Here is a 27,500-nt window from a genome sequence, read left to right on the forward strand (position 1 = left end):
CCCTGAAAAAAAATTATTTATACAATCAACCACTAGCTAAAGTCAAATTAAACGACACACTATCCCACCCATTTCAGATCTCCAATGGTACAAGACAGGGCTGTCCCCTTTCTCCCATACTATTTGTTCTTGCCATGGAGGTCCTGGCCTCCCATATACAAAATAATACTGTTATACAGGGTTTCAAATTCGATCAATATGAATATAAAACTTCCCTATATACGGACAACATTTTTTTAACACTCACACAGCCAGCCTCCTCGATTTCCCCCTTCCTCCAAATTCTACAAACCTACGGTTCCTTTTCCAATTTCAGAATCAATATTTCCAAATCAAAACTTCTTCCCATGGGACTTTAGGCAGAAGTACTGAAAACGATACAATCACTTGTTCATTTCTGCACACAGCAACAATCTATTAAAATACCTCGGAATATACATCTCCCCTTACAAGCTCACATTACTAGATGCAAATTTTAAAGCCATAACCACAACGACACAAACTATCCTACGCTCCTGGAGAAATAAACCTCTAGCATGGGTGGGCAGGATCAATGCTGATACTTCTTCCTAAACTATTGTATCTTTTCCAGACCCTCCCCATTCCTTTACCGTTACCACTAATACATAATCTACAAAAACTAATTTTGAAATATATCTGGCAACATTAACGACCCTGAATTGCGACTGCAACACTCTACCGCCCGAAGGACGGTAGACAGTACAGGTTGGCCACCTTTCTTACCAGAATCATCAACTAGTGCAAGCATTCGCCACACAAAGAGTGGGTTCTTTTAGAACACCACCTATCCAACACTAACCATCGGGGGAGCAAGTGTAACGGTAAACCCAAATCTCAAATAGAGATTATCCCCCACATGGGTCCCGCATTAGAAAATTGGTTTCGCTACACTCAGATGTCAGATTTTCTCATGAGACACCCGCACAAAACCCAACTTGCGCGCAACTTAACTAATTTCGAGAGCATCTGCATCCGAGATGCCTTAAATAGAGGTCTCCTATCAACCTCATATCAAATTCTTATGCTACCATACACTACTTCACTCCCTTCCTTGTTTATATTGTTTGCTTCACCTTCAATAAAGCTTTTTTTTTTTTTTTAAATCCCATCCCCTGGCCATGCAAAGGAAATAGAACAATCACTCCGATATCTTCCAGATCTGAGACAGATTGAAGAAAAGCTTGAGATTTTAAAGGATTCCTTGGAACATTGGGCAGAAAAAAAAACTTTCCCTGGGAGGCCTTGTTCTGATATCCCTGAAAAAAAAAAATATTCCGAATCCAGCGATCTGGGACAGACCAAAACCAAGCCTCCTGAAAAGGGATTAATCGTTCCCCTACCATAACTTCCAGTTTTGGGGCCGCACCTTCATGCTGTTTTAGAAGAAAGGGAAATATGTCTTACCCTGTTTAGACTTGTTCCAGTTAGCATTGGGTCTCCAGGCTGAGAAAGAGGAACCTTGCTTTTGAACAGAGGAGTCAGTTTTCTGTTCTTTATTCTGATGAAAGGAACGAAAATGCTTAGAAGCTTTGGAGTTTCCATTAGACTTCCTGTCTTGAGAAAGAAATAATCCTTTACCTCCAGTAATAGTAGAAATAATAGAATCTAACTCAGACCCAAATAACTTATTTCTCTAAAAGGAAAGAAACTATAATCTAGATCTAGACACAATATCAGCATTCCAGGATTTAAGCTACAAGGCCCTCCTGGCAAGAATTGCTAAAGAAATGCTTTTGACATTAACATTCATAATATCAAACACAGTATCACAAATAAAAGAATCGGCACTCTGAAGCAAACCCAATAGATGTGCACTAACAGGGTCATCAGAAAACCGCTATGAAAGACTAGACAACCAGTAAGTAGAAGCAGCAGCCACATCAGAAAAAGAAATAGCTAGCCAGAGAATTTAACCAGCATGTAAAAAGGCCCTTCTATGAAAGGATTCTAGCTTTAAAGTATCCTTAAAAGAAGTACTGTCTTCCAAAGGAATAGTAGTACGTTTAGCCAGAGTGGAAATGGCTCCATTTACTATGGAAACTGTTTCCCCTAACTCTAGATTAGCAGCAGGTAAAGGATATATCTTTTAAAACCTTACAGAAGGATAAAAAAAACATACACCTTGCTTAGACCATTCCCTAGCAAAATGTCAGAGACAGCATCAAGCACAGAGAGAACCTCAGGGAGATTAACAAGAGTTTTAGGATCTTTTACCCCTAAAGTAATTAAAGGGACAGTCTAGTCCAAAATAAACTTTCATGATTCAGATAGGGCATGTTATTTTAAACAATTTCCAATTTACTTTTATCACCAATTTTGCTTTGTTCTCTTAGTATTCTTAGTTGATAGATAAATCTAGGAGGTTCATATGCTAATTTCTAAGCCCTTGAGAGCCGCTTCTTAGCTCAGGGCATTTTGACAGTTTTTCACCACTAGAGGGAGTTAGTTCATGTGTTTCATATAGATAACACTGTGCTCACGCATGTGAAGTTCCTAGGAGTCCGCACTGATTGGCTAAAATGCAAGTCTGTCAAAAGAACCGAAATAAGGGGCAGTTTGCAGAGGCTTAGATACAAGATAATCACAGAGGTAAAAAGTAAATTAATATAACTGCGTTGGTTAGGCATAACTAGAGAATGGGTAATAAATGGATTATCTATCTTTTAAAACAATAAATATTCTGGTGTAGACTGTCCCTTTAAGACCTCTTTAAAAAGAGAATGAATATGTTCAACTTTAAACAAAAAGTATTAATCATCACAAGAGAAAATTTCACAATCTGAAGATACAACACTATCTGCGCGAAAACTAAGGGGGCATGCACTAACCCGACGCGTGAAAAAAAATGCTGCTCCTAAGAGATGTGCGCTAACTTGATGAGCGTAAACCCGACGTTCGCAAGAAACAAAAAAACAAGCATGCAAAAGCAAGGGAATAGTGAAAGATCTGTCACAGGGCCATATACATAAAAGCATATATAAACTTTTTAAATTAAAAATTGTCCATAATATAGCTAGATGAGTGTCTATATGTTTCTTATAAAAAATAAAATTTACCAATAGAAACTCATCTTCTAGCAATCAAGTAGCAGACAAGCAAACCAGTACTGAAACAAATCAGCAGAGGCTATGGAATAGGAGTATATTTGTAGATCCATAAAAGGAGGCAGAAGACACGTCCCTGCAAACAATTACAGAGTGTTTAAGAAAGATTTCCCATGAGGTGAAAACAAAGCTACATAAACCATACCCCAAATACATCCCTCTAACAAGAACTGTACTCTGAGGGGAACCGAGACTCAAGATAGACTGGAAAACCTTTTCTCTGAAGAAACACATGCACATCTTCATTCTTTAACCACCTCCAATGGAAGCAAAGTAAAGACTAAGGTATGTGTGAGGTGGGAGGTTTTATAGAGCTCTTGGGGATTGATAATCTATGCCTCCTCCTAGTGGTAGAGAAGAGTAATTCCCATGAGTAATGGATTGTGGACTCTCACCAGTCTTATTAAGCTAAGACTAGTTTAACCACAGTAAAATCACAGTATTTTGACTTGTATTTACTTCAAATTCATATGCTTTTTCAGTACTGGGCGCCCAATATCGAACTACACAGTATTCTTGGCCAACCTGGTTCCCAATAAGTCCCTCATGTTCTATGAAGCAGATTCTCAAGGTTCAGACGATTTCTTTTACAAGATATGACAAGCCCACAAATTTCATCCTTACTTATGGGATATCGCCTCCTGGTCAGCAGGGCTGCATATATAGACCCTCCCTTCCCTCCCTCCCCAGTCATTCTCTTTGCCTGTGTTAGTGATAGGAGTGAGGTATTAGTTTAGATTCTTCAATCAAGAGTTTTTTTATTTTTAAATGGTGCCAAAGTGTACTATTTTACGGCCGGGCAGCTTCTGGAAGAACCAGTTAGGGGAACTTGTGAGATTTTAGTCTCACTACACCTCCCATATTGGTGCTGCCTGGACCTGGACTTCACAGGACCTCAGGAGAAGGAGTGGATCTCTTGACACTGTGAAGAGTTGCATGCTGTTCCTCAGCATGGAGGTAGGTGCAGTCTTTTTTATTTCTGGAGCTTTATTGCTTATTCTCAGAAAATGACTGTGCTATCCTATTATATTTTGACCAGGATCCAAAGCAGACAGGATCAATGGGTATAGGCTCTAAAAGGGGGCTTGCTATACTAGTGGGCAACAGGTCATTAACAGTAGAAGCAGATGACATCCCACATACGTTTAAAATTTCCCTGACAGTCCGGTATCATTTGCAATGGCCGGAAGCGCTGGGAAGCTGTTGTACTGCTCAACTGTGAGTACATGCATGGGCATAGCTTTATTTATTAAAGTGTTTGGCTGACGCTGGGGGCATATAATAATGGAGTGTTTCACTGTATTTCTTTTTTAGTACGTGGCATTAGATCGCCATTACCTAACTTCCCGGGTTGATGTTGTTTATGCCCACGATGGGCGGGGCTTATCTTTGCGCGCTCTGATAGCACTGTTACGCATCAATCGCGCTCTGACACTAACGGGTACATGAAGAGCAGTGTTCTAGTGCAGCTCCTAGGTCCGCTTGTCATTGTTATCTGCAAGCGGTCCTAGTTATGCTGTTGGAGGATAGCGGTGGTCACGGAGGCAGGTAGGAACTGCAGCAGAGCTGTGGAGAGGTGACTGGGGTATAAGCAGGGCCCACGATAAGTGTGTGAAAGCATACATTGAGCCGCTCCTATTTTGAGGATAAGTTATTTTAATTCTTGGGTTCTCTGTGTAAACGTTAGGATTAAGGACACAGTTCACACAAAAAAAAATGTTTTGTTTTTTTGCTAAATTGATTAGTTTAGCAGTGACTTGACCACGCTTGCATTTCAAATCTGTTATTATGGAGGACATTGAACACATTACATGTCCTATGTGTTTGGATGCTATTGTGGAACCCCCTGTTACATTGTGCCCCACATGCATTGATAGGGCTTTAGAATGTACGGAGCAAATTTTCTTTAAGAAATTTAATAAAGATATATCAAAAATGACGATTCTCAGACTGATAAGACTCAGGGTATGCCGCAGTTTTCTCCCCAAGGGTCACATCCCGCACAAACTACGCCATGTTCTTCAACGGCGTCTATTTCTTTTACTCTGCAGGATATGGCTGCAGTTATGTCATCTACCCTTACAGAAGTTTTATCCAAGTTGCCGGTGTTACAGGGCCAACATAGCAGGACAGAAGCCACTTTGGTTCCTGCGACTTCTGATGCTTTGATGGCTATCTCTGATGTACCCTCCCAGGGATCTGATTTTGGGGGTAGGGAACTTCTGTCTGAGGGGGAACTTTCCGACTCGGGGAGTGTTTTACCTCAGACAGACTCGGACGTCATGTCCTTCAGATTTAAGCTTGAACACCTCCGCCTGTTACTTCGGGAGGTTTTAGCGACTCTGGATGACTGTGACTCTATTGTGGTACCACCAGAGAAATTGTGTAATATGGACAAATACTTAGAGGTTCTTGCTTATTCTGATGTTTTTCCGGTTCCTAAGAGAATTTTGGAAATTATTACACGGGAATGGGAAAGACCTGGTATCCCGTTCTCACCTTCTCCTTTAATAAAATGTATCCTATAGCTGACACTATTCGGGATTCTTGGCAAACAGTCCCTAAGGTGGAGGGAGCTATATCTACCCTAGCTAGGCGTACAACTATTCCTATTGAGGACAGTTGTGCTTTCAAAGATCCTATGGATAAAAAATTGGAGGGTCTTCTAAAAAAGCTATTTATTCATCAGGGTTTTCTATTACAACCGACGGCTTGTATTGTACCAGTTACAACTGTGGCTGCCTTTTGGTTTGACGCCTTAGAAGAGTCTCTTAAGACTGAGACTCCTTTAGAGGAAATCCTGGATAGAATTAAGGCCCTTAAGCTGGCTTATTCTTTTATTACGGATGCCGCCTTTCAGATTGCCAAGCTGGCGGCTAGGAATGCAGGATTTGCCATTTTAGCACGTAGAGCGTTATGGTTAAAATCTTGGTCTGCTGATGTGTCCCCTAAATCAAAGCTTTTGACTATTCCTGTCAAAGGAAAGACCCTATTCGCGCCTGACTTGAAGGAAATCATTTCTGACATTACGGGAGGTAAGGGTCATCTCCTACCTCAGGATAAAGCAGCTAAACAAAGGGGTAAACAGAATAATTTTAGTTCCTTTCGAAATTTCAAGGGAGTCCCTTCTTCTTCCGCTAAGCAGGAAGGGAATTTTGCACAAGCCAAGTCCATCTGGAGACCCAACCAGGCTTGGAACAAGGGTAAACAACCCAAGAAGCCAGCTACTGCTCCCAAAACAGCATGAAGGGGCGGCCCCCTATCCGTGACCGGATCTAGTAGGGGGCAGACTTTCTCTCTTTGTCCAGGCTTAGATAAGAGACGTTCAGGATCCTTGGACACTGGAAATCGTGTCCCAAGGGTATCAACTGGAATTCAAAAATTCTCTCCCAAGGGGGAGGTTTCTTCTTTCACGATTGTCTGTAGACCAGATAAAAAGAGAGGCGTTCTTACACTGTGTAAAAGACCTCTCTACTATGGGAGTAATTCTTCCTGTTCCAATACAGGAACAGGGGCATGGGGCATGGGGTTTTACTCAAGTTTCTCAGAGTTCCATCCTTCAAGATGCAGACTATTTGGGCAATTCTTCCATTGATCCAGGAGGGTCAATATATGACTACCGTGGACTTAAAGGATGCATATCTTCATATTCCTCTCCACAAAGATCATCACCAGTTCCTAAGGTTTGCCTTCCTGGACAAACATTTTCAGTTTGTGGCTCTTCCCTTCGGATTGGCCACAGCACCCAGGATCTTCACGAAGGTTCTAGGGTCTCTACTGGCGGTTCTCAGACCGCAGGGCATTGCAGTGGCGCCCTTTATCTGGACGATATTCTGATCCAGGCGTCGTCTTATCAACTGACAAAATCTCATACAGACATGGTTCTGTCCTTTCTGAGGACTCACGGGTGGAAGGTGAAAATAGAAAAGAGTTCACTAATTCCACAGACAAGGGTTCCTTTCTTAGAAACTCTAATAGATTCTATATCCATGAAGATTTTCTTGACGGAAGTCAGAAAATTAAAGATTCTGAATACATGCCGAGCCCTTCAGTCCAATCCTCGGCCATCAGTGGCTCAGTGCATGGAGGTAATTGGATTGATGGTGGCGGCAATGGACATCATTCCGTTTGCTCGTTTTCATCTCAGACCGCTACAACTGAGCATGCTCAGGCAGTGGAATGGAGATTATGCAAATTTGTCTCCTCAGATGGATCTGGATCAGGAGACAAGAGACTCTCTTCTTTGGTGGTTGTCGCCGGATCATCTGTCCCAAGGGACGTGCTTCCGTAGACCTTCATGGGTGATAGGTTGGGGTGCAGTCTGGAATTCCCTGAAGGCTCAGGGTGTGTGGACTCGGTCGGAGTCTCTATTTCCAATCAATATTCTGGAATTGAGAGCAATATTCAATGCGCTTCAGGCTTGGCCTCAGTTGGCTTCGGCCAAATTCATCTGTTTCCAGTCGGACAACATCACGACTGTGGCTTATATCAATCATCAGGGTGGAACAAGGAGTTCCTTAGAGATGACAGAAGTATTCAAGATAATTCAGTGGGCGGAGGCTCACTCTTGTTATCTGTCAGCAATCTACATCCCAGGAGTGGACAACTAGGAAGCAGATTTTTTGAGCAGACAGATGTTTCATCCGGGGGAATGGGAACTCCATCCGGAGGTCTTTGCCACTCTGATTCTCAGATGGGGCAGACCGGAGCTGGATCTCATGGCATCTCGTCAGAACGCCAAGCTCCCGAGATACGGATCCAGGTCCAGGGATCCTCAGGCCGAACTGATAGATGCCTTGGCCGTTCAACCTAGCTTATGTGTTTCCACCGTTTGCTCTCCTTCCCCGGGTGAGTGCTCGGATCAAACAGGAGAGGGTTTTGGTGATTCTCATCACTCCTGCGTGGCCTCGCAGGACTTGGTATGCCGATCTGGTGGACATATCCTCTCTGCCACCATGGAAGCTTCCATTGAGGCGGGACCTTCTTATTCAGGGACCCTTCCATCATCCGAATCTAGTTTCTCTGCAGCTGACTGCTTGGAGATTGAACGCTTGATTTTATCTAAGCGAGGGTTCTCTGATTCGGTCATTGATACCTTGATTCAGGCACGTAAGCCTGTTACCAGAAAGATTTACCATAAAATATGGCGTAAATATCTTTATTGGTGCGAATCCAAGGGCTACTAATGGAGTAGGGTTAGGATTCCCAGGATTTTATCTTTTCTCCAAGAAGGATTGGAGAAAGGGTTGTCAGCAAGTTCTTAAGGTTCTTCAAGGGGTTCCGTTTGAACCCATGCATTCCATAGATATTAAGTTGCTATCTTGGAAAGTTTTATTTTTGGTTGCTATTTCTTCTGTTCGCAGAGTTTCTGAGCTTTCGGCATTACAATGTGATTCTCCTTATCTTATTTTCCATTCTGATAAGGTGGTGTTACGTACCAAACCTGGTTTTCTTCCTAAGGTTGTTTCTAACAAGAATATTAATCAGGAAATTGTTGTTCCTTCCTTGTGTCCTAACCCTTCTTCTAAGAAGGAGCGTCTGTTACATAATTTGGACGTAGTCCGTGCTTTGACGTTCTACTTGCAGGCGACTAAGGATTTTCGTCAAACATCTTCATTATTTGTTGTTTTTGCTGGGAAACGTAGGGGTCAGAAAGCTACAGCTACCTCTCCTTCTTTTTGGCTGAAGATTATTATCCGTGTTGCTTATGAGACTGCTGGAAAGCAGCCTCCAGAACAAATTACGGCTCATTCTACTAGGGCTGTGGCTTCCTCATGGGCATTTAAAAATGATGCTTCTGTTGAACAGATTTGCAAGGCTGCAACTTGGTCGTCTCTTCACACTTTTTCCAAATTTGATACTTTTGCCTCGTCTGAGGCTGTTTTTGGGAGAAAGGTTCTTCAAGCAGTGGTGCCTTCTGTTTAGGTTCCTGTCTTGTCCCTCCCTTTCATCCGTGTCCTATAGCTTTGGTATTGTATCCCATAAGTAAGGATGAAATCCGTGGACTTGTCATATCTTGTAAAAGAAAAGGAAATTTATGCTTACCTGATAAATGTATTTCTTTTGCGATATGACAAGTCCACGGCCCACCCTGTTATTTTTCTAAAGACAGGTTTTTGTTATTGTTTTTGTTAAACTTCAGTCACCTCTGCTCCTTGGCTTTTTCTTTCTCTTCCTAACTTCGGTCAAATGACTGGAGGGGGAGGGAAGGGAGGGGCTATATATGCTGTTTTGCTGTGGAGCTCTTTGCCTCCTCCTGCTGACCAGGAGGCAATATCCCATAAGTAAGGATGAAATCCGTGAACTCGTCATATCGTAAAAGAAATAAATTTATCAGGTAAGCATAAATTTCCTTTTTTAATACATTCCATGGTGACAGCTTTTGTGAGAGTGGGCTTTACAGAATGTAGGTTTATTAGCAGCTCTCCATTTTAAGAATACAGTTTATGTTTGTCACAGACAGGTTTAATATCTTTATTTTCTCCATCAGTTCTCATTCCTTTCATCCTTTTTATTGCATAAAATGTTTCCTCCATTGTCCAATTCTATTCTATACACATTTTCTTAACATACTGCCGATTTCCTCTATAGGTATACATAGCCTTAAACCTTACACAGCATAGTATTTGTCATATTTATTCATAGTTTTCTGAGCATACCTTGAATATTAACAAGTTTTAACAGTGATTCCAAGTGCTCTTTCTCTGACGCAGTTGCTTGATGCAGCCAGGCTAACATATCTCCAACATACCTAATAATATAGAAAGCAGATACACCAGCAATAGTTTTATATGATTCAACAATTTACAGAATCTACAAAACTGAGATTAGTGGAACAAAGTAGAAAAAAACACTAAATGAAATATTGTCATTTTCCCTTCCTGGTTGTAGTTCATGCATGGCAGAACCCATGTGTGCATTCCTTTGTGCTGAATATTCAACTCTCAAAAACACCTGCTACTGTCTTGTAATAGATCAAAAAAATAAAGCAGGTAACAGGAGAATATAGCAAAATAGCTGGCAGCATATATACATGACACAATGCTTGATATTCCTGCTATATCTGATACAGTATGATTCCCTTTCTTTATCTGCTTAAAATCTTCTAACTGCTATGTCACACTAATAAGTTAGATTTAGAGGCAATTCAAATTAAATACAATTTACATTTAAAGGGACATTAAACACTAAATAAATGCTATATAGAATGGTGTATTTAAATCAGACCAGCATGGGAATAATTTGTAGACACATATTTTAATTCATAATAGTTGTTTAAAGCGACAATGTACTGTAAAATTGGTATCCCATAATGTGTTTCCAATTACTTGTTTTACCAGCTGCAGAGTATAGAATAGAAATTGTTCCTCATATTTGTGTATATGAAATAGCTGGTTTTGTTCAATGAAACCACAATCCAATAAATTCTCTGAGCTTGTAGGGAGAGCAGAATTTATAATCTTATATTACCCTGCATACACAAAGTCGTTCTTATCTTATCTGTCACTGTACATACGACAGTCAAAACTTAGAGAAAACAACTGAAAATTAACATTTAAGCACCTCTTAAAGGTCCAGTCAACACAGTAGATTTGCATAATCAGCAAATACAAGATAACAAGACAATGCAATAGCACTTAGTCTGAACTTCAAAAGAGTAGTAGTTTTTTTTCTGACAATTTTAATAGTCATGTCTTTTCCACTCCCCCTGTACCATGTGACAGCCATCAGCCAATCACAAATGCATACACGTACCATGTGACCGCCATCAGCCATTCACAAATGCATACACACTTATTGTTGCACATGCTCAGTAGGAGCTGATGACTCAAAAAGTTTAAATATAAAAAGTTGTTTAAAATGGCAAGCTCTATTTGAATGAAAGTTTAATTTTGATTGAGTGTCCCTTTAAAATCACATTAGAGAAGCTATAGAGAAACAAGAGGTAATCAAATTATGTGTAAAACGATATACTTTTGCCTATTTGGAATTCTTTAGAGCATTCTTTAGAGGACCTATTAAATGCTTTATTGAAAAGGCAAATACTGATTTAATGGGAAGGATGGTAAAGGTGGAAGAGCTTGTGAATAGTGGAGAAACCAGTGCTAATGATTCCAAAATATCTAACAGGATTTTACCTCAAAGGATCATGGGAATGCATTTCAATAGGACGAGGGGTACCCCCTGGGCCTCCTCTGGTTAGTGCATCAATAAAACCACGGACCACGGCACTCCTCCTTGCTGTTCCAAATTCATCCAGGGTGTATCTGCAGTACACAGATTAGACAAATATATAATTGCATAAAATATAACACTCAGTAAAATGACATTACAAAGATAATATGCTGCATTAAACAAGCATTTAAGCTACATTATTGACATGATATATTTACAGCAAGTGCATACAATTTATAACTAAATAAAAGCATATTAAAAAATAGCCTTGAAACGCTTTTTACTAAAACTATGTAGTCTATTTTCAACATAACAGTTACCAGATTGTGACATTTATTATTTCTGAGAGCCTCAACCCTTTTTTTTCCATTTACTACATAAAATGAAAATAGACATTAATATTTTTCATCATCAGGGGAGAATGAAAAGTAAAAATGAGACCCTAAATCCATTCTGAGCAGTTATCACATAACAAGGACAAGCTAAATTACTCACTCACATCATGTTTCTTATAACACAGCCTTCTATATATCTATTGTTTCCCCCTTTTTAGATAGTAAATGGTAGAATTCATCAGCTTAAAACTTCACGTTACACTTGTCATTACTGCTACAGTTCAGGAGCCCATGATACTTTTAAGCAAACACAATGACAGCTATTAAACATGACAAAGGATCCTGTTGTTTGCCAGACTGGAACACTCCTTATCTACCCATGAATAATCTTCATATTGCTCCACCACATGATTAAGAGGGATTGTGAAATATAATAATTTAAAGAAATGGGAAAAGAAAATTAAAATGTACAGCATCATATTCAAAATACAATTAACGCATTTTTAAAATGTATTTGCTATTGCACAAATGTGCATTAAATTATTAGGCGCAACTGAAATAACTTGGTCACTATTCAACGTGTAAAGTCATGTGGCATGGTATAAAAATGCAGAGCTTCACAAATCCTGATAAAAAGGACAAGGGGTAATCTGTGTTGGTGACTGAGTGTTAACAACTGAGGTTTGGCAATTCTTAGATATTAAATAGGAAATGTTTAATTGGGGAGATAAAACCATAAGTATTTGCCAAACAGTATATTAACAATAATCTCCCCAGTTACTTTTCTTCTTAATTAATCTTATATTATGCAGCAGATTAATACACTATTTGATGCAGTACGGTTTACCGATTCCAGCAGAAGAAATTAAAGGGATACTAAACCCAAAATTTGGCTTTAGTCTCCCTTTAAGCCGATTTATTGCTAAAATTAAAGTAACATTAAATAATTAATGAAAAGAATTTCAACAATTAATTTGGCAAATAATATGAAATATGGAAGTAGTAAGTTGCCACATGCAATTGGTTATTATGACTATCTATTAAAGGGAAGCTATACCCAAAAAAGTGTATACAGTGAATCCTCTGTTGTGACAAAACAGTGGCAAGCAGAGCCAGCCACTTAAAGGGACACTAAGCCCCAAAAAAATGTATTTTGTGATTCAGATAGAGCAGGCAAATTTTAAGCAATTTTCTAATTTACTCCTATTGTCAATTTTTCTTCGTTCTCTTGCTATCTTTATTTAAAAAGCAGGAATGTGATGCATAGGAGCCGGCCCATTTTTGGTTTATAACCTGGGTTATGCATGCTTATTGGTGGGTAAATGTAAGCCTCCAATAAGCAAGCAATGTCCATGGTGCTGATCCTAAAATGGGCTGGCTACTAAGATTTACATTCCTGCTTTTAAAATAAAGATAGCAAGAGAATGAAACAAAATTGATAATAGGAGTAAATTAGAAAGTTGCTTAAAATGGCATGCTCTAACTGAATCATGAATGAAATAAAATTGGGTTCAGTGTCCCTTTAACATTGCACATGGGATTACAAAAAGAAGATATTTAAAAAATGCTACAAAAAAAACAACAGAAAAACACACAACAGGACTTTAATGCCAAGTGAAATGTGCTTTGTGTGCTTCTTGCAATTACTTATTGGGTTGATAAGATAAGGGGTGTCAGAATGAATGCAGACTGATTTGCCCAGGATGACTGACAATCCCTGTGCACAAGAGCAGAGGGTGCATAAGTAAATCCTTGTGCAATATTAAATGCAGGTGATTGATGTTGCCTCGCTAGCGTCTGGGCGAGAACCCTGCCTACCTGCTACTGAAAGGAGCATGGAACATATAATTCAGATAGAGCATTTCATGTTTAAAAAGCTTCCAATTTACTTTTAGTAAGAATTTGCTTTGTTCTCATATTTTATTATTGAACAATATACCTAGGTAGGCAGTGTGCATGTTCTCGAGCACTATGTGGCAGCAGTTTGTGCTAACTCTACAGCTATCTAGTGATTCAGATATGTGCCCACTCCTGATCCCACCAACCTGATTTTCCGCAAAGGATACCAAAAGAACAAAGTAAATTTGATAATAGAAATAAACTGGATTTTTTTTTATTGCACACGGGATCTGAATCATGAAAGCAACATTCTGGTTTTATGTCTCTTTACTTTGGCACTCAGAAACAAACTGTTTTAGTATAACTTGTTTTCAGATCTCCTGTTGGATTCTGAATAAACTGCAGAGGTTGGAGAAACGAAATGTACAAATTTAATTGTATTTGTTGCTGAAGCATTATGTGAAACTCAGACCTATGGAACAATCTTTGTTACATTTAACCCTTTAGTGACAGCTGACGTACCAGGTACGTCAGTGAAAAACTGTCACTTAATGACAATTGACGTACCTGGTACGTCAGCCGGTAAAACGAGCGCTGCAAGCGATCGGTGATCGCTTCAGCTGCTCTAACCGTATTGCTACAATGCCTGCATGTTGAGGCATTGTGCAATACGTAACTAAACTGCCGGGGAGCTTCAGATCTTAAACTCCCGGCAGTTTAGTGCATCGGAAGCATTTGATCGCTTCCGATGCTGGCCCCTGACATGTTGAGTGCCTTGTTGGGTAAAGGCACTCAGCATATGATGTTTTTTTTTAAAAAAATAAAATAAGGGAACATTTAAAATAAAATAAAATAAAATATCTATATACTTTGCCTGCAGACAATATGGTGTCTGCAGGCAAGATGGTGCCGGGTGCTGCCCTTCTAAGGGCATGGCTTCAGTCTGGAGGGTGTTCCTAGCTTGCCTCATCATTAGAGGCAGGCTAGTAACATCCAATCAGAAATTGCCTCTAAATGTGATCACTTGTTAGAGTGATCACCATTTGGCTGATCAAGTCAATATTTGTAAATATTGACTATGACCACCATGGATCTGCCTCCCTCTCCTCACTTGTTGTTTAGTGAAGGAGAGAGACAGATCTGTATTGAGAGGGAGAGTGCCATTGCATTTAAATTTTGAAAAATATCAGACCCAAAGGCTCTTTTCAGAGCCACTCTGTTGTTGGTATATATATATATATATTTTTATATATATATATATATATATATATATATATATATATATATATATATATATATATATAATATATAATTTTTAACCCCATCTGTGCCATTGATCTCTGCATAAGCATTGATCTTGCACAGGAGCACACAGCAGCACCTTTTTTGCTGTCTGCATTTTTTTAGGGGTTAATTTAAAAATATAATTTTTTAAATTAATTTTTTATATCACTGCTTTAGGCATTGATTATAGTTAATATTTTTAGGCGTATTTTTAGGCGTTGATATCACTGCATTGATATACAGGCTCTTCTAAGAGTCATTAACACCTTCTGTGCGCAGATCACTGCTTTAGGCGGTGGTTAATATTTATTTAATTTTATTGTAAGACCCAAAGTCTCTTATAATAGCAATTAACCCCTTTTTTGCTGCAGATAACTGCTTTATCACTGCTTAGGCATTTATTTAAATTTATTTAATTTTTTTTGTAAGAGCCATTAACGTAGGTTCTGTGCGTAGATCACTGCTTAGGCATTGATTAATTTTATTGTAAGACCCAAAGCCATTAACCCCTTTTTGTGCCGCAGATCACTGCTTTAGGCATTGATATCACTGCTATTTAATTTGTTTGTAAAAGCCATTAACCCCTTTTCTGCAGCAGATCACTGCTTTAGGCATTGATATCACTGCTATTTTTTTTTTTTTGTAAAAGCCATTAACCCCTTTTGTGCCGCAGATCACTGCTTTAGGCATTGATATCACTGCTATTTAATTTGTTAATTTTAATTTTATTGTAAGACCCAAAGTCTATTATAATAGCCATTAACCCCTTTTGTGCTGCAGATAACTGCTTTATCACTGCTTAGGCATTTATTTAAATTTATTTAATTTTTTTTGTAAGAGCCATTAACGTAGGTTCTGTGCGTAGATCACTGCTTAGGCATTGATTAATTTTATTGTAAGACCCAAAGCCATTAACCCCTTTTTGTGCCGCAGATCACTGCTTTAGGCATTGATATCACTGCTATTTAATTTGTTTGTAAAAGCCATTAACCCCTTTTCTGCAGCAGATCACTGCTTTAGGCATTGATATCACTGCTATTTTTTTTTTTTTTGTAAAAGCCATTAACCCCTTTTGTGCCGCAGATCACTGCTTTAGGCATTGATATCACTGCTATTTAATTTGTTAATTTTAATTTTATTGTAAGACCCAAAGTCTATTATAATAGCCATTAACCCCTTTTGTGCTGCAGATAACTGCTTTATCACTGCTTAAGCATTAATTTAATTTTTTTTGTAAGAGCCATTAACGTAGGTTCTGTGCGTAGATCACTGCTTAGGCATTGATTAATTTTATTGTAAGACCCAAAGCCATTAACCCCTTTTGTGCCGCAGATCACTGCTTTAGGCATTGATATTGCTGCTATTTAATTTGTTTGTAAAAGCCATTAACCCCTTTTGTGCCGCAGATCACTGCTTTAGGCATTGATATCACTGCTATTTAATTTGTTTGTAAAAGCCATTAACCCCTTTTGTGCCGCAGATCACTGCTTTAGGCATTGATATCACTGCTATTTAATTTGTTTGTAAAAGCCATTAACCCCTTCTGTGTGTAGATCACTGCTTTAGGCATTAATATATATTTATAATGGCACAGCGTTTTTATACTGCTGACGAGGCTTATGCCATCCTGGCTTCAGATTCTGATGCCTCTGCCTCTGACGCAGGCTCTGATTTTGACCCTGGTCAGTGCTCAGATACATCATCTAGTGAAATAAGTGTATCTAGAAATGAATCTAGTGCTAGTGATGTATCTGTGGCTTCTGAGCCCCCTGCCAGAAGGAGACGTGTTGCTCCAGCTGCTGAGGAGTGGGTAGTGCCTAATCTCCAGAGGCCAGATATCCCTCCTTTCACAGAAAATCCTGGCATCAATCTGGATGTCACAGGATTTACCCCCCTCCAATTTATGCAGCTTTTTATGGGGGATGATGTTTTGGGGAACATTGTCTCCCAAACTAATGTGTATGCCCAGCAATTCCGTGCTGCTAAGCCTCAGTCTTTTTGGGCAAAGCAGCAATGGGCCCCCATTGACGTGTCAGAATTTCTAAAATTCTGGGCACTCACAATGCTGATGGGCATAATCAAGAAGCCATCCATCCGCTCCTACTGGAGCACTAGCCCCATCTGCTGTACCCCCATTTACAGACAGTCTATGCCTAGGCAAAGGTATGAAATGATACTTCGTTTCATGCATTTTAATGACAACAGCCTTTGCCTCCCTAGGGAGCATCCCCAATTTGACAGGCTGTACAAGATCCGCCCCCTGATAACCCACTTCACTGCCAGGTTTGCAGAGGCTTATACACCTGGAAAGAATATCTGCGTAGATGAATCCCTGATGAAGTATAAGGGAAGGCTGGGATTCAAGCAGTATATTCCTTCCAAGCGCTCCAGGTATGGAGTGAAAGTGTATAAGCTCTGTGAGAGCGACAGTGGGTATACTCAGGCCTTCCGGGTGTATGAGGGAAAGGATACCCAGCTTGACCCTCCAGGTTGCCCAGAACATATGGGAACCAGTGGCAAGATTGTCTGGGACCTAATTCAACCCCTAATGAACAAAGGGTACCACTTGTATCTTGATAATTTCTATACAAGTGTCCTTTTATTCAAACTACTGTATTGTTTTGATACAGTAGCTTGCGGTACTATCTGTAAGAACCGCATAGGATTCCCAGAGCAACTGTCACGCACCCGGCTACGAAGGGGGGAGACCTCAGCTCTGCGCCAAGAGGAGCTCTTGGCAGTCAAATATAGAGACAAGAAGGATGTATACCTTCTCAGCACCATCCACACTGAAAGGACTGTGGAGGTCTCTGTACGTGGCACAGCTGAGGTCACAAACAAGCCAGTGTGCATCAAGGCCTATAATCGGCATATGGGTGGGGTTGATCTGGCAGATCAGCTGCTTCAACCCTACCTAATTATGCGGAAGACAAGGGCCTGGTACAAAAAGGTTGCAATTTATCTTATGCAAATTGCAACCTACAACGCTTTCTTGTTGAACAAAAAAGCAAATCCCGAAATGAAACTCACTTTTTTGCAGTTCCAGCTCCAGGTCATTTCGGTGATTTTGTACCAAGATGCACCTGCTCCCCAGGCGGTGATGGGGGAAAGCAGAGTTGGGGCTACCCACTTTATTTTTAAAATTCCTCATACTACCACACAGCAGAAACCACAAAAAAGATGCAGAGTCTGCTATAAAAGGGGGCTGAGAAAGGATACCACATTCTACTGTCCTGATTGCCCTGGACAACCTGGACTCTGCATTGGTGACTGCTTTAAACGCTACCATACATTGGTGAAATTTTAATTTTTTTTACATTTACTGTTCCTGAATTTATTTTTATTTTTTACTTTTACTGCTCCAGACTTTTTCTTTGCAATAATTTACAACAGGATCTCCTAAATTAGAGTAAAAAAGCAGTGTGTGTGTAAAACTGAAAATTGAAAAATTACCACCATACACTGTCTCCAATTTGTTTGGCTAAAACGGTTCCATCAAAGGCATCAAAGCACTCCATATACAATACTTTGGGGTGTCAACATTTCAAATATATACACTTTCATGCCAATAAATAGACATGGGGTATGCGATTGGCCCCAAACTAAAGATAGGCCTATGAGAAGAAATACTCTCACTTTTAACTAAAATTACAAGACATAAAATTCTAACAGAACCTTCCCAAACTTCTGGCAAACCTATACATGGGGGGCATAGGTGTACTCAGGAGGTCTTATAGAAAACAACCTGTATTGTGTTTTTGCAATAACTTACAACAGGCTCTCCTAAATTATAGTCAAACAATGTAAAACTGAAAATTAAAAAATTACCACCATACACTGTCTCCATTTTTTTTGGCTAAAACGGTTCCATCAAAGGCATCAAAGCACTACATATACAATACCTTGGGGTGTTTACATTTCAAATATATAAACTTTCATGACAATAAATAGTCCTGGGGTAATGCGCTTGGCCCCAAACTAAAGATAGGCCTATCAGAAGAAATACTCAATGCAATGCAAGTCATAAAATTGTAACAGAACCTTCCCAAAATCCTGGCAAACCTATACATGGGGGGTATAGATGTACTCAGGAGGTCTTACAGAAAACAACCTGGACTGTTTTCTTGCAATAACTTTTACCACATTCTCCAAAATCACAGCCAAAAAGCAATGTGTGTGTAAAAATAAAAAATACCACCACACACATTCTCCAAAGACTGGCGATTGAATTAGTGCATGGAAAGTGTTAAAATACCAGCATTTGAAATACCCTAGGGTGTCTACTTTTCAAAAATATATGGTTTGTTGGGGGTAAATTACATTGGCTGGCTTCAGAAATGTTCCAAATAGGACATGGGTGCATGATGACAGATGTGAAAATTTCAAGTTGGAAAACTGGAATGCGCCACCTAAAAATAAGGCCTTTTAGCCCCCAGGGAACCCAACACACCTATACATGGGTGGTATCACTGTACTCAGGAGATGTTGTTGAACACATGTTGAGGTGTTTTTTGACAGTAACACATAACAGGAATTGAGAATCCATGCCTAAAGTACAATGTGTATGAAAAATAACACAAAAAAAATGACTACCCAAAAGTTTGCCAAAGACTGGTGCTTGAATTAGTGCATGGAAAGTGTTAAATACCAGCATTTGAAATACCCTAGGGTGTCTACTTTTCAAAAATATATGGTTTGTTGGGGGTAAATTACATTGGCTGGCTTCAGAAATGTTCCAAATAGGACATGGGTGCATGATGACAGATGTGAAAATTTCAAGTTGGAAAACTGGAATGCGCCACCTAAAAATAAGGCCTTTTAGCCCCCAGGGAACCCAACACACCTATACATGGGTGGAATCACTGTACTCAGGAGATGTTGTTGAACACATGTTGAGGTGTTTTTTGACAGTAACACATAACAGGAATTGAGAATCCATGCCTAAAGTACAATGTGTATGAAAAATAACACAAAAAAATGACTACCCAAAAGTTTGCCAAAGACTGGTGCTTGAATTAGTGCATGGAAAGTGTTAAATACCAGCATTTGAAATACCCTAGGGTGTCTACTTTTCAAAAATATATGGTTTGTTGGGGGTAAATTACATTGGCTGGCTTCAGAAATGTTCCAAATAGGACATGGGTGCATGATGACAGATGTGAAAATTTCAAGTTGGAAAACTGGAATGCGCCCCCTAAAAATAAGGCCTTTTAGCCCCCAGGGAACCCAACACACCTATACATGGGTGGTATCACTGTACTCAGGAGATGTTGTTGAACACATGTTGAGGTGTTTTTTGACAGTAACACATAACAGGAATTGAGAATCCATGCCTAAAGTACAATGTGTATGAAAAATAACACAAAAAAATGACTACCCAAAAGTTTGCCAAAGACTGGTGCTTGAATTAGTGCATGGAAAGTGTTAAAATACCAGCATTTGAAATACCCTAGGGTGTCTACTTTTCAAAAATATATGGTTTGTTGGGGGTAAATTACATTGGCTGGCTTCAGAAATGTTCCAAATAGGACATGGGTGCATGATGACAGATGTGAAAATTTCAAGTTGGAAAACTGGAATGCACCCCCTAAAAATAAGGCCTTTTAGCCCCCAGGGAACCCAACACACCTATACATGGGTGGTATCAATGTACTCAGGAGATGTTGTTGAACACATGTTGAGGTGTTTTTTGACAGTAACACATAACAGGAATTGAGAATCCATGCCTAAAGTACAATGTGTATGAAAAATAACACAAAAAAATGACTACCTAAAAGTTTGCCAAAGACTGGTGCTTGAATTAGTGCATGGAAAGTGTTAAAATACCAGCATTTGAAATACCCTAGGGTGTCTACTTTTCAAAAATATATGGTTTGTTGGGGGTAAATTACATTGGCTGGCTTCAGAAATGTTCCAAATAGGACATGGGTGCATGATGACAGATGTGAAAATTTCAAGTTGGAAAACTGGAATGCGCCCCCTAAAAATAAGGCCTTTTAGCCCCCAGGGAACCCAACACACCTATACATGGGTGGTATCACTGTACTCAGGAGATGTTGTTGAACACATGTTGAGGTGTTTTTTGACAGTAACACATAACAGGAATTGAGAATCCATGCCTAAAGTACAATGTGTATGAAAAATAACACAAAAAAATGACTACCCAAAAGTTTGCCAAAGACTGGTGCTTGAATTAGTGCATGGAAAGTGTTAAAATACCAGCATTTGAAATACCCTAGGGTGTCTACTTTTCAAAAATATATGGTTTGTTGGGGGTAAATTACATTGGCTGGCTTCAGAAATGTTCCAAATAGGACATGGGTGCATGATGACAGATGTGAAAATTTCAAGTTGGAAAACTGGAATGCACCCCCTAAAAATAAGGCCTTTTAGCCCCCAGGGAACCCAACACACCTATACATGGGTGGTATCAATGTACTCAGGAGATGTTGTTGAACACATGTTGAGGTGTTTTTTGACAGTAACACATAACAGGAATTGAGAATCCATGCCTAAAGTACAATGTGTATGAAAAATAACACAAAAAAATGACTACCTAAAAGTTTGCCAAAGACTGGTGCTTGAATTAGTGCATGGAAAGTGTTAAAATACCAGCATTTGAAATACCCTAGGGTGTCTACTTTTCAAAAATATATGGTTTGTTGGGGGTAAATTACATTGGCTGGCTTCAGAAATGTTCCAAATAGGACATGGGTGCATGATGACAGATGTGAAAATTTCAAGTTGGAAAACTGGAATGCGCCCCCTAAAAATAAGGCCTTTTAGCCCCCAGGGAACCCAACACACCTATACATGGGTGGTATCACTGTACTCAGGAGATGTTGTTGAATAGATATTGAGGTGTTTTTTGACAGTAACTCATAACAGGAATTGAGAATCCATGCCTAAAATACAAAGTGTATGAAAAATAACACAAAACAATGACTACCCATAAGTTTGCCAAAGACTGGTGGTTGAATTAGTGCATGGAAAGTGTTAAAATACCAGCATTTGAAATACCCTAGGGTGTCTACTTTTCAAAAATATATGGTTTGTTGGGGGTAAATTACATTGGCTGGCTTCATAAATGTTCCAAATAGGACATGGGTGCATGATGACAGATGTGAAAATTCCAAGTTGGAAAACTGGAATGCACTACCTAAAAATAAGGCCTTTTAGCCCCCAGAGAACCCGACACACCTATACATGGGTGGTATCACTGTACTCAGGAGATGTTGCTGAACACATATTGGGGTGTTATTTTGTAGTAACCCTTAACATTCTCAGTACATGTATTCTTAAATTGCTATTTTGTCAAAAATTCACCACTTATTTTTTTTCTTTTAAAACTTTGGCATTGATTGGTGCTAAAATGGTTGCATGAAGAGAGTCAAAATACCCCAAGTTTAATACCTTAGGTTGTCTTCTTTTTAAAAATATATACATGTGAAGGATTATTCAGTGATTCCTGACAGATATCAGTGTTCCAATGTAACTATCTCTAGTTTTGAAAAAAAATGTTTTGGAAATAGCAGTGTGCTACTTGTACTTATTGCCCTATAACTTGCAAAAAAAGCAAGGGGCATATAAACATTGGGTATTTCTAAACTCAGGACAAAAAATTGAAACTATTTAGCATGTTTTTTTTTTGGTGGTTGTAGATGTGTAATAGATTTTGGGGGTCAAAGTTAGAAAAAGTGTGTTTTTTTCCATTTTTTCCTCATACTTTATATTTTTTTTTATAGTAAATTATAAGATATGATGAAAATAATGGTATCTTTAGAAAGTTCATGTAATGGCGAGAAAAACAGTATATAATATGTGTGGGTACAGTAAATGAATAAGAGGAAAATTACAGCTAAACACAAACAGTGCAGAAATGTAAAAATAGCCATTGTCATTAAGGGTAAGAAATTTGAAAAATGGTCCGGTCATTAAGGGGTTAAATATCAAATAAATAGAAAACATGTGTTCCTATTGGTGTAAAGTAAACAGATAAGTTTAGCTCATATCTATGAAATATCTGATGTATTTTAGGAAGGTATCAGGTATTTTGTCGACTGCTCTAGTAATATTTTTTCATAGTATAACAAAATAAAGATCAAAAGATTAAAAGGGACGTTATAGTCAAAACTTTAATTGTAATTTTAGCTCTATCAACCATGCAGGTCTGTATGTTTAAAGGGACATTAAACACTTCGAGTTTGTAATATAAAATTATAAATATATATTTTTAAAAAGTCTGCAATAAACTTTTATTGTTTATTTTGTCCCCCTTTCCTGTAATTCCAGTCTGAAATTGTGCGCATTTCAGTTCCTGTTAGAAATGGAAGTGCAGAACACTGTTATATTCCACACAGCCATTGGCTGCACACTCTAGTGACCTATTTATAACGGTCCCTAATTGGCCACAGCAGAGAAGATAATCTACGTTACAACATGGCAGCTCCCATTGTTTTATAGACACTAAAACTTTACACTTACTTTGTCAATATTTAAAAAGTTAATTAAACTTTAAAAAATAAATCTCATGTTATCCTCAGACTAATCTTTGCTTTGAATGCATCATTCTATCTATCATTTATTTAGTGTTTAATTTCCCCTGCAAAGTGCTAAAATGACACATGTAATTTCTTTCCCTTTAAATTTAGTAATTACTATTCTGCGGGTCTGTTCATCGTTTAAGGATTCTACGGTCTTGTACAAAAATACTGGTTTATCTTTATGTTTAGTTTTCATTGCCTGAGAACAGAGGTTTATCCTATTCCCGTTACAGTATGTAAATGAAAAAGCCACCACAAAAGAACACAATTTTAAACATCTCTCTCCTTGAGGTAATGTTTTTATCAGCTTGCCATATTCCAAAAAACAAGATAATTTAGTACATTTTATTTACTAAAACTTTTTGCAAATATTTTGTGTGCTCTAGTGTGAGAAAAAAAAAATCAGATGGTCTCTACGACATACAAATGTCTTTTCATTCTTACAGGTTTCATTTACTTGTGATTTGTATGCAGTTATTCAAATTTTGTAATATTTTTACCGTCTACAAAACAACCCACTGAAAAGACAATTATTATTATTGCAGGACTGAGGGCGAACTGCAAGGAGTAATATTAGCAACAGTAAGGGAAAATACATGAGAGTTTGGTAACCTGGAAGTAAACCACACTTATTATCACAGTGATTTAGTATATCAGGTCTAAATTGTTTCTAATTGTAGTTCTTATGGCTCAAATAGAGCTTAAAACAAGGTGCAGAGAGCTACATCCCTTCACTTAAGAGTATTATGTGCTCTTGCAATCAAACACAGCACAGCATATGGCAATCACCAGCAAAGCAAATCAAACAAACGCATATGGTGGTCAGTCTACCAAGTGTATTAAGTGGAAGCTTAATATTAACCTGATGCTACTGCTGAGAACATAGTGAATCAATATTTTTCACCCATAAGGATCTGCTCTAGAAACAGAACTGTGCAAATGACTAATAGGATCATCGGTCATCTACCATTTACATTTTTCTTTTAGTACAGACAGTAGCATGTTTTTTTTGTTTCCTACAGAAGGTTAATAGGTAACATTGAACAACGAACAGGAATGACTGATGCAGTATAGCAGCACAGAAATTTTACAAAAAGTATTTTTAGCCGGGTTGTAATGCCCCATCATGCAAAAAACGTAATACATACGCTTGGTTAATTTTTAGTCTCCTTTCTAAGCCAATCCAGAAACTGCCTGAATAAAAATTTCTAGAGGTTGTGCATATAACATAAGAAAGCAGGTGTTTCACAAGGGTTTTTTGAAGGGAATTTCCCAGCCCTTCCCTGAGTAAAATATATGAGGTCACTGAGGAAATAAAACATGATGGCCTAATACTGCCTAATGTGTTTGAATACAGGTAGTGCACTGCAGCCTCTGAGCCTACCTAGATATGTTTTTCAACAAGAAGATACCATGCAGACTAAGTCCATTTGATTGATAATAGGATTACATTGAAAAACATCTTTAAAATATTGTTTAATTTTGACTTTTATGTCCCATCAATATAAATTCACAAGGAGTGTAACAATTTCGTATAATTTTAGTGATTTTATAATGATTGTTTTTGATGAACAACCAAATCTTAAATGCAATAATATGTAAGATGGTCATGCTAATATTTTAAATGTGTGTCAGTTTCACAGTTTGAAGGGACATGCAAGTCAAATGAAACCTTCCAGATTCCAATATTATTTACTGTATAATTAAATAAAATGCAATTTTATGACAAGACAGGAGGCTTGATATTTTGCATCAAATCTTTACGGAATCCAAACAGCAGCAAAGAAAACATACAGAGAAAAATAAATAACATAGTAACAAGACTGCACCAATCAGCACACAGCAGCCTAATAAACTGCAATAAACAAGCCCAGCACCTCCTATTTTCTTTGCTGCTTCCAGACAGCAGGTTATGTATTATTTTTTCCTCAAATTTTAATGTATTTTGATTCTTATAAGTCTCTAATCTGTTTATCTTTGTTTAAAAATACTGTAAATCACTTATATAGGTTTCTTCCCTAAGTTCTGATATATCATTATTTATTCTTATGTGGTAATCTGTGTTTTCATCTTCTAAAGCAAATAACATTTTACTATTTTCATGTTCCATCTCTTATGTTAGTTCTATATTTTACAGCTTTGTTTCTATACTCTTGTTGGTGATATAGTGCGTGCAGCTGCTGTATGTTTTATACCGCTGCACAAGTTTTTCTATCTTATCAGTGTGACCCGTTATATTATACGGGCCGCTCTGGATCTCTTACATCCTGTTTCCGGAATCGTTAGGAGATCTTTGGCCTGTTACCAGACGCATATCTTTTGACGTCTTGGCCGCTTCTGGCCTCCTCCTAACTCCAGGCCGCGCACATTCCCGGCAACTTCAATGCTGTACATATCTTTTAGGATATATTAGCTCATATTAGGCTAGTTTTTATAATAACCTGTTTTAAGGTGATATTAAAAAAATATATTAGCCTATATTAGGCTTCATCGTATAACCCTGTTTGAGGGCTGTTTTTTAAATATAAGTATTTTTTGCCTTCATTAAACTTTTTTTTTTTTTTATAAACCTGTAGGAAGGCTATACTTTTTTTGGGTTTATTAACCTTCATTAGGCTTTATTGTGTGCAGATAGCATATGCATCACACATGCCTAGGTCTCATTAATAGTATATGTGTTGTATTTGTGCAGTGTGTGTGTGTGTGTGTGTGTGTATGTGTATGTGTATGTGTGTGTATGTATACATGTCTTTTGCTATTGTTCGTTCCCGTCTCCCTAAGTGTGATGTGGGAATACAGACGTGGATCCGTTGCTCAGTGGGCCTAGAGGGATATGGCTGGACCTCACTGATGAGGCCTACAATAGGCTGAAACGTACGTCTGGGGTTTTGCGGTTTCTCTCTTTCAGAGAGGAATTGCCTGGTATTTCGGGGCTGGACTGTACTGTGAAGTCAGGATCAGACTGATATGCTTCAGGAAAGTTCTTCTCTGTGAAAGGCACATGTTGAGCAAAAAAGAGGTTGCTTCTCGGGTGGTAACTAGCCATAGAACAAGCTATTATGCTATTGTTCGTTCCCGGGGTGAGCACTTCTCTCTTTTTATTTATATATATATATCCAACAGAAACAGAGACAAACCAGGATTTTTTCAAATGCAAAAGTCAAATTTATTGACATTTCGGGGAACAAAACTCCCCTTCTTCAGAACATCCAGTGTACACACAAAACCGTGCTTAAATACAGTGAACTAACTGTTATCTCCTTCTTCCTGTTCAAAAGAGCGCCAAACATACATCATATCCGGTATAGTATAAAGTGAACTCGGAAGTTAATCAACCTTCACTTCCGGTATTAGTATACATCAAACCATTCAGTAAAAAATGTACATAATTATATACATAGTAAACATTCTTATTCCCTTATACGGGTTAACATCATATTTCTAGATACCTCAGTGTTGAATATCACATAATATATCGCTCAAACATATCGTGATTCTGTGCCATCAACCCCACATATCCGGAAAACCGGAAGTTACATCACTTCTGGTTCCAGTCTCACCGGAAATATGTCATACGCAACGTCACTTCCGTGGTGTTTATACTACAACAGTGCACATGTTTGTTAATGTGAAAAATCACTCAAGCTTCCAGTTAATACCCAGATGGTGTATATCCATAACAACAGGTAGCTAAACATTACAGAGCAACTTAGAAAAAACATGGCATGACAAGTGTATATTGAATTTACGCCATTCCTTGATGTCACCAATGATGGGGACTGAGTGGGGGTGGTCTTCCGCCTATTGACGGGATTCTATCTTTCACCAGTCATTATTGGCGTCTGTAAAGAAATCCCTCTCTATTCCTAGATCTCTCAGACTGTTACAATTCCCTGTCCTCCTTCTAAAGAGGATTTTTTGCACATATTAATTTGGCCTTTGCTGTTGCACTAAAGGAATTATATCCCCCCCCCCCCCCCCCGGATCATAAGCCCACTCTGACACACTCCAGAGCTGTCTCCCATGCTTCAGACTCTTTCAACCCAGAATCGATGTGGCTTTTGTCCACAAGCAGCTTTGGAAGACCCCACACCCCTCCCCCGGGCGTCTCACTTAGGGGTACTGTTTAATCTGTTCTGTAATAACCAGCTTCTTTCATAGTACTCCTCTAATGTTTTTCTTTGTTAATGCCTGAATTA

At 38.6% G+C, this 27,500-nt stretch overlaps 1 protein-coding gene across 1 annotated transcript in view; it reads right to left on the bottom strand.

The window, feature by feature from the left end:
• Positions 1-27,500, bottom strand: part of COG6 (component of oligomeric golgi complex 6) — a 650,023-nt gene that overhangs the window by 312,174 nt on the left and 310,349 nt on the right. The window contains exons 9-10 of the mRNA XM_053708403.1: positions 11,264-11,392; positions 9,785-9,876 (exon numbers count right to left, since the gene is read on the bottom strand). Coding sequence (XP_053564378.1) covers positions 9,785-9,876; positions 11,264-11,392 — 221 coding nt within the window. The remainder of the gene's footprint in view (positions 1-9,784; positions 9,877-11,263; positions 11,393-27,500) is intronic.

Source organism: Bombina bombina, chromosome 3 (assembly GCF_027579735.1).
Source record: "Bombina bombina isolate aBomBom1 chromosome 3, aBomBom1.pri, whole genome shotgun sequence".
In the NCBI taxonomy this organism is placed as follows: domain Eukaryota; kingdom Metazoa; phylum Chordata; class Amphibia; order Anura; family Bombinatoridae; genus Bombina; species Bombina bombina.